General features: G+C 35.9%; 1 protein-coding gene across 1 annotated transcript; it reads left to right on the forward strand.

Moving 5' to 3' along the window:
• The first annotated feature begins 387 nt into the window (after positions 1–387).
• On the forward strand, positions 388–12,284 carry ANKRA2 (ankyrin repeat family A member 2). Its single transcript, XM_087715657.1, has 9 exons — positions 388–595; positions 2,087–2,461; positions 3,739–3,897; positions 5,338–5,403; positions 6,317–6,414; positions 8,383–8,508; positions 9,518–9,584; positions 9,811–9,891; positions 10,741–12,284. Exons 2-9 carry the CDS (start codon positions 2,173–2,175, stop codon positions 10,794–10,796), a joined length of 942 nt encoding a protein of 313 aa, XP_087571783.1. The 5' UTR covers positions 388–595; positions 2,087–2,172; the 3' UTR covers positions 10,797–12,284.
• The last annotated feature ends 235 nt before the right edge of the window (positions 12,285–12,519 follow it).

Raw genomic sequence — 12,519 nt, forward strand, 5'->3', positions numbered from 1 at the left:
TTTCTTCTGCCAGAAGGGGGCAGAATAAGCCGGAGGGGAACCGCTTTCCTGTCCTCGCCATTTTTTTTTTGTAGGCGGTTGTGTTGCTCTATTCCCCGCCCCCATTCTTAGCCCAATATACAAGGGAAGGGGGGAGGAGAGGTAGAAGAATTGGTGGTGCAGACTAAACAGAGCATCTTCCTTGTCTCGGGCTGAGCTTTTCCTGAGCTGCAAACCTCCAGGACACCACGAGAGGGCAGCAAGGAAACAGCTACGTCTAGTACCCGCCGCCACGTATTGCCCCCTCGTGGCCTTCTGGAGGCTTGCAGCCCAGATGGCGGGTAACCGTGGACTCCGTTCCCGAGTCTCCTGGTGTGCTTCGGCGGAAGTGACGTCATGGAACGGAATCATAACAGCCGCGGCTTGGCGTTGCAGCGCGAGGAGCGGAGCGAGACAATGGAGTTGAAGGATGCCGATGGGAGAGAGGGGGGATTCAGCGACTTGTGGAAGTGAAGTCGGAGAAGTAGCGAACTCCCTGCGCCGTAGAGGGGTCTCGAGTGCCGGAGTTTAGATCGGAGAAACCCGGGTCGGCTTAAGTCTGGCGGGTCTGCGGAAGGTGAGGTTGGTCCTTCTGCTGGACGCTGGTTGCGCAAGTGAGGTCTCGCGGAGGCGTCGCTTTAGATCTTTATTTTTTAAAAAAATATTTCGTCAAGCATGTATTAGATAACATGATTTTGAATACATGAAATGGATACGAATAAAAAGGGAACATCAGGACAGGGATGGTAGGCACCTTGGTGCCCTTATGCACGCCCCTTACAGACCTCTTAGGAATGGGGTGAGGTCGATAGTAGACACTGTAAGGTTAAAGTTTTGGGGGTTTTAAGGATGTAACAACAGAGTCAGGTAGAGCATTCCAGGCATTGACCACTCGGTTGCTGAAGTTATATTTTCTGCAATCGAGTTTGGAGCGGTTTACCTTTAGTTTGTATCTATTGTGTGCTCGTGTATTGTTGTGGTTGAAGCTGAAGTAGTCATTGACAGGTAGGACATTAGATCAGACCGAAGGCGGCGTAGTTCTAAGTTATCTATTCTGTGATTCTATTCTATAATCATATTCTATGATTATAATATAATATAATAGGCATCCTTCAATCTCAAAAGATTATGGTGTCGTGCACTAGAAAGAGGTCCTAATACAGCATCTGGTGTGGCTAAAAAGTCCAAATTTGGGAGTGGCAATCCCTTCCACACTGAGGGCAGATATATAAAGACCTCTGCCCAGCCCCCAGTTTTTGCTGGTTCCGGGACTGCCTCAGCCTGCCGAACAAGTGTCTCCTTCGAATTGGAGAATCCCATGCTGCGTCTTTAGCCTCCAAACTAAAAGATCAGAAGTCAAGGTTTCCCAGCTGGGAATATAATATATTTGTATATTATATTACAAGTTAAGTGAAATATTATATTAATTATATTAAATATCATATTAAATATTACATTATATTATATTTATTATGTTCTGTTATATTATATTATGTTATATTATATTATATAAAATATAATCATATTTTATGATATTCTATGATTCTATGGACTGGTATCCCATTTAGGGCGTTTAAATTGGTTGTCATTGTTGCATTCATGCGGCAACAGACAATAAGTTAGTGGTGTCCGATGGAAAGAAATACAGGTAGCCTTTAACTGAAGGACAACAATTTACGTTGCTAAGTGAGAAATGTATTAATTTGCTCTGTTTTGCAACTTTTCTTGCCACATTTGTTAAGTGAATCACTGCAGTTCTTCAATTAATAACATGGTTGTTAAGTGAATCTGGTTTCCCCATTGGCTTTGCTTGTCGGAAGGTCACAAAGGGGGATCACTTGATTCCGGGACACTGCAACCGTCTTAAACGTGAGTCAGTTGTCAAGCATCCAAATGTAAATCCTCTGACCATAGGGATGCTGCAAGGGTCATAAGGAGATCATAAGGAGAATATTCTGCACTATTCAGAATTAATTAGTTATTTATAGTGGTGACTGCTGTTTTTTGCACAGTACACTGAATCAGTGTCCAATGTTCTAATGTACTGATTTTTTGTTTCCAACTATAGATTATTAGAAATCTCAAACAGTAATACTGAAAAAGAGAATACATCAAATACCTTGAGAAACAGATTACATAATTGAAATCCAGATCATGGAGTCTTCAACCAATCTAGATGCTGATACTCAGCTAATTGTGGAAGATTGTGCTGGCACCTTTAGTTTGTCTCATATGCCAGATATTAAAGTTGAACATCACCTTGAGTCCGGTGTGGAGGAAGGAGCACCTCAGAGTGTTGCTATGGGGATGAAATTCATTTTGCCCAATAGGTTTGATATGAATGTGTGTTCTCGATTTGTCAAATCCTTGAATGAAGAAGAGAGCAAAAATATTCAAGATCAAGTGAACTCTGACCTTGAAGTGGCTTCAGTATTATTTAAAGGTCAGTTTTTCAAAAAAATGTTCGATAATGCTATCAAAGGAAATGAATATATGGGTGCAGTTGAACACTATATTTTTCTTACGAAGAATGGACTTAAATTTGGTTTGAAATTCTATTATATCTGACCCATTTTTTTCTGTTTTCACTGCCTTTATTTATTTATTTATATTTATATTATTTATTTGTTGTACATTATTTTTTATAAAAGACTCAAGGCAGAAAGTATATCTAATATTTTTCTTTCTATTTTCCACTTTTATGGAAAATTTGTCATTTTTTGCCATTCTTATATGTAAATTGACCTAAACTTTCCACGATTATGGATTGACTTAATATTTGGTTTCAGATATATAAACAATTTGGGAATAAAAATAAAAGGTCCTTCTATTTTCTGCTATGATTGGATCAGTTCAATCCAAGCTACTAAAGAGAGTAATACTTATTTCATATGGCTGTCCATCTCATTCTGGGCAGGGAAACAATATTTAAATAGTAACAATTAAAATAATGCAAACATTAAAATATGTGGCAGCTGAGAATAAATCACCTATTATAATGGCTACATTAACCAAAGCCACTTGTGGCCCAAATGATATTGATCATGCTTCATACCAAGCTGTCAGATGGCCTCATCCAGCAGTTCCACGTAGATTATAAACAAGCCCTGAAGCATCACACAAGTAGGAACTAAGGATTGGACTTCTCCCACCTTATTAAAACCAGCTGAAACCAATCTCTGAGGAAGGAAAGGAACCAACCCACACAATGCCACACATCCCCAATTTCCAGAGCAGGTCCAGAAGAACACTATGACTGGTACTATTGAAGGCCACTGAGAGATTAAGAAGAGCTAGGATGACTCTACCCCACTGCAACTACAGGCCATCCAAGAGTTTGATCAGTACCATCTTTGTCCCATACCATAACCAGAAATCTGATTAAATATTTCTTCCAGTCAGATAATTAGAATATCATGGAAAGCTAGCATCCAAAAATATTTTAGCGGGTTATGTTCTGTCAGGCATATTATGAAGGTTGCCTACATAATATTCTCAATTGCCTTCAGTTGCCTGAGTCTATGATTTATTTAGCATTTTACATGTTGTCCTCCTAACTATGCAAATGTTGAACTGAGGATAAGCTGTGTCTTTTGGTGCTGTTTTTTAAGAAAAGAACTGGTGTTATCTGAATAAAGCATGAAACAACCATATTGTTTTGTACAATAAAATACTATTATACCATACGTCATTCTGACAGTAGCTTTTTTTTTTATCTAGCTGAGTGCAATATCCACACTTCTCCTTCTCCTGGGATACAAGTGAGACACGTCTATACTCCATCAACTACTAAGCATTTCTCACCTATCAAGCAGTCAACTACCTTAACTAACAAGCACAGAGGAAATGAAGTTTCTACAACACCTTTGCTTGTAAACTGTACGTGTTTCTCTGTAGAAAGAATAAGTTTGGGAACAGAAGTCCTCAGGAGCCTTCAAGCTGCTTTGGCTGCTTTGTACCACAGACCCAGACAAGTGCTTTACCAATTGAAGAAAACATATGTACGCCTTTAAATTAAAACATTTTAAGTAAACCAAAAGACCAAATAGTCCAAGGAATAAAAACAGAAGTCCTACAGCATACAATGTAAGGACTGTAATAACCATTATATACGACAAGTAAGCAAAAAACTGGCAAAGGGTATTCATTGCTACCATCTAGCAATAAAAACTTAATCTTACAATGCATGAACAGTCTCAATCATAGTTTCAATTGACAAACTGCATCCTAAACCAAAATAAATCCAAAATTACTAGAGAATACCTTTAAGTTGGCACTCAGTCAAATTAGCCTTCAATACACACATATAGGTAGTTCTCAATTTACAACCAGTTGCTTAGTGACTATTTGAAGTTATGATGGATCTACCTTTATGACCTACATTCAAAGTTCCAACTGTCTCTCTCTGTGTCTGTCTCTCTCTCTCTCTCTCTCACACACACACACACACACAGCAGTCGTGATGGATTTTCAGACACTTGGCAACATGGCTGCATTTATGGCCATTTCCATCTTCCCACAGTCCCATGATCACATTTTATGACAGTTTTGCCAAAAACCGTCACTTCTGATTTTTGGAAAACCATACCACCATTAGTTTACTTAACATCAAAAAGGCTGTAAAATCTGCTTGGTCATGTGACTGACTCGTTTTATGATGGTTATGAATTTACTATGATGGGCAGGCTCCACTACAGCATAAGTTGAGGACTATCTGTAAAAATAAATCACATTTATATCCCATCCAAAAGAGAAAATTTAAAAAGCTAGGAAGGAAACAAAAAGACCAGAACATATCCTGTTCAGTAGCCACCACCCAGATAAGTAGGGATTAATTACAGATAATACCATAATTAATAAACCACCAAGAAGAAGACCATATCTCCATCAACAGTGGCAGAGCAAGCTAATGTATATAAATGAAACATTGATGCTAACTAGTTGAATAATAAAACTTCTGCAATCAAACAACCAAACTCAGAGAACCTCTTTCATTACTCATGAAAAATATATTGAAACAGCCATGTTTTATAACAATGAAAGTTACAGCCAACTTGGTTTACAACTGAAACATTGAAGTGAAGCTCTTGCTTCCTTAACACATGTCCTACCAGTATCCAACCCCTATGGCTGGCCCTGTGTGGATTGGTTGGGCTTGGTTATATTTCAGTGTGATTTGTATAATTAATGTAGCTAATGACAAACCATATTTTTATACAGTGTGTAATATAATCCTAACGTGGCTGTGGATTCCTGGTTGTGCATAGAATTTGGTTATTTACTGAACCATTATATGGTTTTCTGCTGTTGCCTTTGCAGCTCTGTCTGTTCACCAGCTGGCAGCTCAGGGAGAAATGTTGTATTTAGCTACACGCATAGAACAAGGTAAGAATTGGTCTCTGGATTTTTATGGATAATATGTGCTAATTGGGGTCTCTACCAGGGCTCTTTCTTTAAAGGAAGTTTCCATTTCTTCCTTGCATCCATTCTTTTTCTCCAGTTACTTTGAAATAAATTCAAAATCATTTTAGTTCAATTAATCAATGTCAAATCATTTTATATCGGCATTCATACAAATGCTGATATATACTTACAACTATGTACCAGTATTGCAGAAACAACAGATTTAAAAGCAGTAGATAGACTTGCATTATGGGACTTCTATTTTTTTTTCTTGGGAAAATATATTTATTAGCAAACCTTTTCTTATAATACTATGAAATTATTGTCCAAGGTATCCTGTAATTTTGGTGAATCGTATGACATGAGCAAAAGAACATTTTCTTGAATAAAAGAGTTTTGCTTGTATAAGCTGCTTCTTACATCATTATTGTTCAGTTCTGACAGGATTTCCTATAACATTTCTTAAATTGCAGTGTTGTCAAAGATAATTTTGTTTCTTACCTCTGAGATCAATCTGTGCACCTATTTGATGACTATTTGATGAATGTAAACAACTAATAATGTTTTAGAGTGGTGTTTTTTTTAAATGTCAACAAGAAATTCTTAGGATTTTTTTGTAGTATGGAATTTGTGTAGGAATATATAAGAAAAGATTTTTATCTGATCAAACATTATTGATTTAAACTAAAAAGAAAGAAAAACAGAAAAAGCTGTTTTAACATCTCAGACTGATTAGTAGTTGAGATATGGTTGAACCTTGAGCCAAATGTAGATGGAGAGCATATTTTGCAACCCCCAAAGTACTATGAATGGGATGCAGGGCTTGACAGTAGTTTAGGTAATTTGGGGGCAGAATAAATGGAAAGCGAGTTCATCTGTATGTTTTGTTGAACAGAAAATGTTATTAATCATATGGATGAAGAAGGCTTTACTCCTCTAATGTGGGCTGCAGCTCATGGGCAAATCGCAGTAGTAGAATTTCTACTCCAAAATGTAAGTGAAATTGTATTGTATTTTATATACGCCTAGTGATGCTACAAACAGATGTTTCTTTCCATCTGAACGTCAATTGTTAAAGAAGTTGAATCAGTACCAGTATAAAATATAAAAACTGAGAAATGAGTATGCAAGTGTTGTGAATGCAGCCTGTATGTCGTACTTCAGATTCATAAGCCATATCCCTATGAGTGAAAATGGTTTCCTTGTCTAATACAGAGCAAGATTTTCTAACTTTTCGTGTTGAGTATAGTAAATGTTTGGTTTTTTCTGAAGCCAGAAAGTAATGTATAGAGATAGGCTGGATGTAAAATAGCATTTCAATCTTCCTCAGCAGCCTATGATCAACTTTTGGATCTTCAAACAACTGGAGAAGTGCAGGAAATTGAATGAGAGGAGTATTTGGTTCAGAAATCATTTGGTTGCTATAGAAATTTGTAAAACATATAACTAGGAATTTGAATTACGGTTTTTAAAAATTATTTTTGTATTCTATATTTTTTGGTACAAATTGGGTGTTTAATTTCACTGTTCATCCACATTTCAGGATGAAGATGAATTTTTTTCCTTTAGAATTTTCTGTGATCTGTAATATTTTGAACCCTCTCCTTGTGGGCTATAATAATTTTGGGCAGAGGATTTTTAATTTGAAGAAATCCATTACTATCCTGTTACCTGTCCAGAATGGCGTATTTTCTTTTGGATTTCTTTTGGATAAACTATTTTGCAAGCTGCTTGTTATCATGACCAGACCTGTTCTTACCACAGTAGATGGTGGCAGCAGAAACTATCAAGCTGCTGCCCCAAAACAGATGGTGGCATAAAAACTCAGAGCGCATTTGGGAAACAAAGTTTAGGACCATCAGCCTTTTGTGGGCATGGGCCTGTTTAAGGCAAGTAGGTAACATCAGTAGAACTTAAAATGTTTTGATATACAATTATAAGTGCAGTACCATATATAAGTGGTACTGCATTAGTCACCTATTAAGTATGTTTCCATTTATAGAAATAATTTCATGACCAGTTTGTTAATCGCCCATTTCTCTATTTCTGTATGTCCTATCTCTAATATTTTCATTGGAGCAATAAAAACCTTTCCCCCAGAATCATACTAAATGATAGATTCATCAGTACTTAAAATATTGTTTTGTGTTCCTGTTCTACAAGAGGAATAGTGGGAAATATACTGTATTTTTTGGAGTATAAGATGCACCGGAGTATAAGATGCACCAAGATTTTGAAGAGGCAAATTTTTTTAAAGGGGTTTTGCCCGCTGCAGACCTCCCAAAAGCGGCCTGTTTTTTCGCGAAAATGGGCCCGTTTTTGGTCCCAAAAAAAGGGCATGCATAGCCTTTAGGAAGCTTGTAGAGTGCTCCTGGGGGCTTCCCCCCCCCAAACAGCCTGTTTTTCGCTCATTTTTGCCTCCCCAGCCCCCAGGAGCACTCTGGAAGCCTCCTAAAGGCTATGCACGGCCATTTTTGCAAAGGGACGGGGTTTTGGGAGGCCAAAAATGCTGTATTCAGTGTATAAGACGCAGCCAGGTTTTCAGCCTCTTTTTTGAGGTAAAAAGGTGCATCTTATACTCCGAAAAATACGGTAATTAGTGAAGATATGCGATTCTTTAGAAATATAAAGGTTAGGGTTTCAATTAACCAATTTTGTTGTATACATGATGTACAATGATAATAAAGGTTATTATGTTATTATAAAGAAAAGCTGTCTGAAGGGCCAGATTTAAGAAGCAATTACTTTAAACTGCAACAAAGGAAGAGTTATGCAGAAAGAGTGGTTCATTCAAGCAAATTATTCCTTGACTGTTTGGAGATGTACTTATTTTAAAGAAGCAAATGGCTGTATGTTATAGTGGGGGTTTGACTCTTGGACGTAGGAGACCATTTGATTGATCTATGGGTTACACACATAAAGGATCTTGTTAATGAAACCAATGCTGTTTTTCCTGATAAGGGTGCAGACCCTCAAATCTTGGGAAAAGGACGAGAGAGTGCACTGTCATTAGCATGTAGTAAAGGATATACAGACATTGTCAAGATGCTACTGGATTGTGGAGTTGACGTAAATGAATATGACTGGGTAAGTTTGTCAGAGGACATACTCTGGTGCCATAATATGTAACACTGAACTTATTTTGTCTGTCTGTCTGTCTGTCTGTCTGTCTTATCTATCTATCTATCTATCTATCTATCTATCTCTACAGTATCATCACATTTTAAAATTGCCTATCTCTCACAGAAGGAGGCTTGGTAACATATTGATATGCCTCTAGCAGAGCATAAAGGGTGAACATCCTTATTAGAAATTTTAATTCAGTTTCTGTTCTTTATATGATACTCTTTGTTTTGTGAATATGGCAAATTGGATTGTATAAACATATCTGACTTTATTTTCTTTGACTGTATAATTCAGGGTTTTGGCTCTTCATAACAATTAAAATGACTAAGATAATTTTCAAGGCAGTTATGTTAGTTGGGTTGTCATCAAATTAAGCTTGACACAGTAACTTGATGGTCATTTTAACATAATGGTGCAATTCTTCTACAATATTCCTACAATGTATTTGATCTCATCTATTCCTCTTTTCTGCTTCTTTCTCTTTTTTTCTGTAGCCTTCCCAATTAACTTTTGGAAGGACTACTTACTGAGTCTTATTTTTCTGCAATTTCTGCTCTTTGTCTTTTTATAAAACCATTAGGAAACCAGAATGGCAACCCTCTGATTTGTTTTAATTCCCAAGCACTTTCTTCTTGTTTTTGTCCCAGGATCTGAGGGCAACCTGTGGCTTGTAGTTCCTTCCCACATTCCATGTGTTCATGACACCCAAATACTTTCTGCAGTATTCTGGTCATCAGGCTGAGTTGCAGCCCAGCCATAGGAAAGCCATCTAATATGCGGGTACAAGCTAAAATCTAGTCCACAAAAGAAAATCCAGCTTTCTATTGCTTTGTAGACATGATATGATAAAGAAAATGAATTGGAACCATATAATACACTTTGCTGATAAATAAATTAAAATGTTGGGACTAATGGTTTTATCCTTGAGCTGTGCAAAGGAAATTTTAAATTTTATTTTATTTCTCCTCAGAATGGTGGTACACCCTTGCTCTATGCTGTTCATGGGAATCATGTGAAATGTGTCAAGATCCTCTTAGGTAATTATTATTAAAACAAATTAAACTTATAGTGCCCAAACTGTGTATGTGGTAGTGAACTCACAGAGATACTGTGGGATATTTTGCTAAATAAATGGAACTGTTAGTGTGTTCACTGGAGAAGCCTAAGGACATTGTGAAGTAAGAGAGTTTGGGAACTTCTGGATTAAACAATGAGATTTAACATTCATATACATATTCATAAATGTCATTTTGCTTTTAAAAGAACATGGTGCTGATCCAACTGTAGAAACTGATTCTGGATATAATTCTATGGATCTCGCTGTAGCCTTGGGCCATCGTAGTGGTGAGTATTCAAGCACTTTTTAATACGGTATTGCTGTCCTTTTTACTATCAGTTGATTAGTTTAACCACTTAATAGGTTTTGTTATGCATATATGAATGGGCATTTTAGAACCATGGCCTGTTAAATCAGAAGTCCCCTAAAGCGTTTGTTGCTGCTTCTTTAAAGAACAGCATTTTTTACTCTTTACATAGCAAACGAAAGATAAATAGTATGTGTATCAATTCCCTTTTAATGTCAGGATAAAAATATTTTTGTTTCCTAACCTGTTATAAATTGCTGTTTATTAAAACTCTCTCTCCCTCTCTCCCTCCCTCCCATGACAATGTACAATGAGAACTAAGCTTTTTACCAGTGCTTGGTTGTAGAGATAACACAATAAAACTTGCTTTAATAATCTAAAAAAACCATCAGATGTATGGCTACATAAGGCGCACACATGTATTTGCAGTGAGACATTGTACATATTTATACATATGTATATAGGACGGTAGCTATGCTGTTATCAATGCCAAGGCTTGGGAACAGCCATTATTCCTAACAATGCAGCCAAATAGCAAACCTTATTTTTTCCATTTCAAAGTGAAGGGTAGAAAATCCAGTATCTTGGATCTAAACTTTCCCTCCCCAACATTGCTAACAACAGCCACTCAAAATTAAGTGTACTGTTGGGCATAACTTGGTTCTTTCTTCACAAGTGTAGTCAATTGTGTATTGGAAATGGATAGCTGTGTGCCTAATGCTATCAACTGTTACAAAATCTCACTCTAGTCCTCACATTTTTCAGTGCTTTTAGAAGAGTTTCCAATTTAAAGAATTGAATACTAACCATGTTTTCCTCTCTATTTCAGTCCAACAGGTTATTGAGACTCATTTATTAACACTCCTTCAAAATATCAAGGAATAATATTATAGCTATGGAATAAAAGAAGAAATGCACTTCATTTGAATACTGATCAGTATAAAAGCATTTTTAACTGGTAACTTAGTCCATTCTTAAATCTTATTACTTACCAAATGTGCTTGAAATGGTAGGTTAGTGGCATGCATACTACTTGATTTATAAGTAGAAGAGGCTGCCTTTTTCCCCAGCAAACCTTTCCTGTACCATAGTGCTAGTTTATTGTTCCAATATTTCATAGTATTGTCTATGACTTTAGAATTTCTGTTTCACTGTTTACATAAAAGAATGGTTAATAATAACAAAGCACTTGAAAGCTGAATTCAAAAAAAATTATGGGATTTATTCAAGCGACTTTTTTTCCTTTTGAGTTATATTTTAGGTGAACCATCTTCATTTGAGTGATGTCCATAGATGTTTAAAATTCAAACTCATCTTATTTCTATTTCATGTATGCACTTGAAAAAGGAATTGTAAAATACTATGACAATATACAAAATTATATCCCATACTGATGTATGATTTATACATTTCAAATTGATAGCAAGATGGTTTTTCAGACTGTATTAATCCAATACTTTGATTCAGTTGGTACCAATAGGTGTTTATGATGTATAGTTCTTGTGTCTATTTATTTTCATGTATAAACAATCTGTTCTTTGCTGTTTTTAGAAAGGATTTTTTAAAGTTTACAACTAAGTTCTAAAATCTTAGAACAGCCTTTTTTTATGCAAATAGCTTGTTTTATTTCAGTGCCACTACTGAAATATATAGGTTTAACATGATTTTCTACTATAGATTTAAGTATTTGAATTGAATTATATATATATAATGTGTGTGTCTATGTGTGTGTGTCTGTGTGTTTTATATATATATAACACACACAAACACGGACACACAAATATATCTGGCTGAAGCTGTAACCTGGAACGACTGAAAAAATTAACACTATTACAATTAAAATATTGGTGTTTTAAACAAGACCCACCTAAAATAAATGTACCTTATTGTAGTGTTTGTCCAAAGCCTTCTGTTTTAGGAATGTTACAAAAAATATCACTAAATGAAATTACTCTGGATTGTAACACATTTGCAATCCATGCATTGATATTATACTGAAAATTATCTTTATTGCATGTTATATGGAATTGTTAATTCTCACACAAAAAGCATGAGGTAAACATGTTTCATTGAAAATACAGACATATGCCTCTAAACTGCTGTGGGGAAGTTGTGCAATACTTAATATATGGTAGATTCGCCTATGAGAATCTTACTAGCCAAAGAGAATCCTTTAGCTTCTACTTATTTTTTTAGGTGGCTGAAAACGTGTGTATCTCTCAATGTGTATTTAATATGCTATGTTATTATATTCTCAAGCCCTTGAGGTAAAACGCTGTTTTGTTTCTATAGAATTGCGACTTGAAAGCAACCCTACATTTTAAAACTGTTTTCCAAGTATTGTTTTATATAAAGTACAAATTGTGTTTTTGAGCTACTGTCTATCGTGATCTTTTCAAATCTGTTTTCATATTGTATTTTTAAGGAAGTGTTTCCTCAGTATTTATAGCAGCAAGCTACATGTTGCTCTTATTCCATACTTCCAATTCACCATTAAATAGTATAGTTTTCCATTTTTTTCCTGTAGTTCACTGAAATTGTAAAAGATGTTAACAAACCATTTGCACAGTATTCATTACCATATAACTAAAAATACGCAAGTCATGTT

This window comes from Thamnophis sirtalis, unplaced genomic scaffold, assembly GCF_051295495.1.
Source record: "Thamnophis sirtalis isolate CommonGarterSnake01/CBP01778 unplaced genomic scaffold, rThaSir2_p1.2 scaffold_5, whole genome shotgun sequence".
NCBI classification, from domain to species: Eukaryota; Metazoa; Chordata; class Lepidosauria; order Squamata; family Natricidae; genus Thamnophis; species Thamnophis sirtalis.

What these genes read in the sequence shown, in the direction of transcription:
- ANKRA2 (XM_087715657.1), top strand. Translation starts at nt 2,173, where the DNA reads ATGGAGTCTTCAACCAATCTAGATGCTGATACTCAGCTAATTGTGGAA. An exon ending in AGCTACACGCATAGAACAAG is followed by an intron (nt 5,404 to 6,316) that starts GTAAGAATTGGT and finishes TTTGTTGAACAG; the next exon opens with AAAATGTTATTAATCATATG. An exon ending in ATGTGTCAAGATCCTCTTAG is followed by an intron (nt 9,585 to 9,810) that starts GTAATTATTATT and finishes TGCTTTTAAAAG; the next exon opens with AACATGGTGCTGATCCAACT.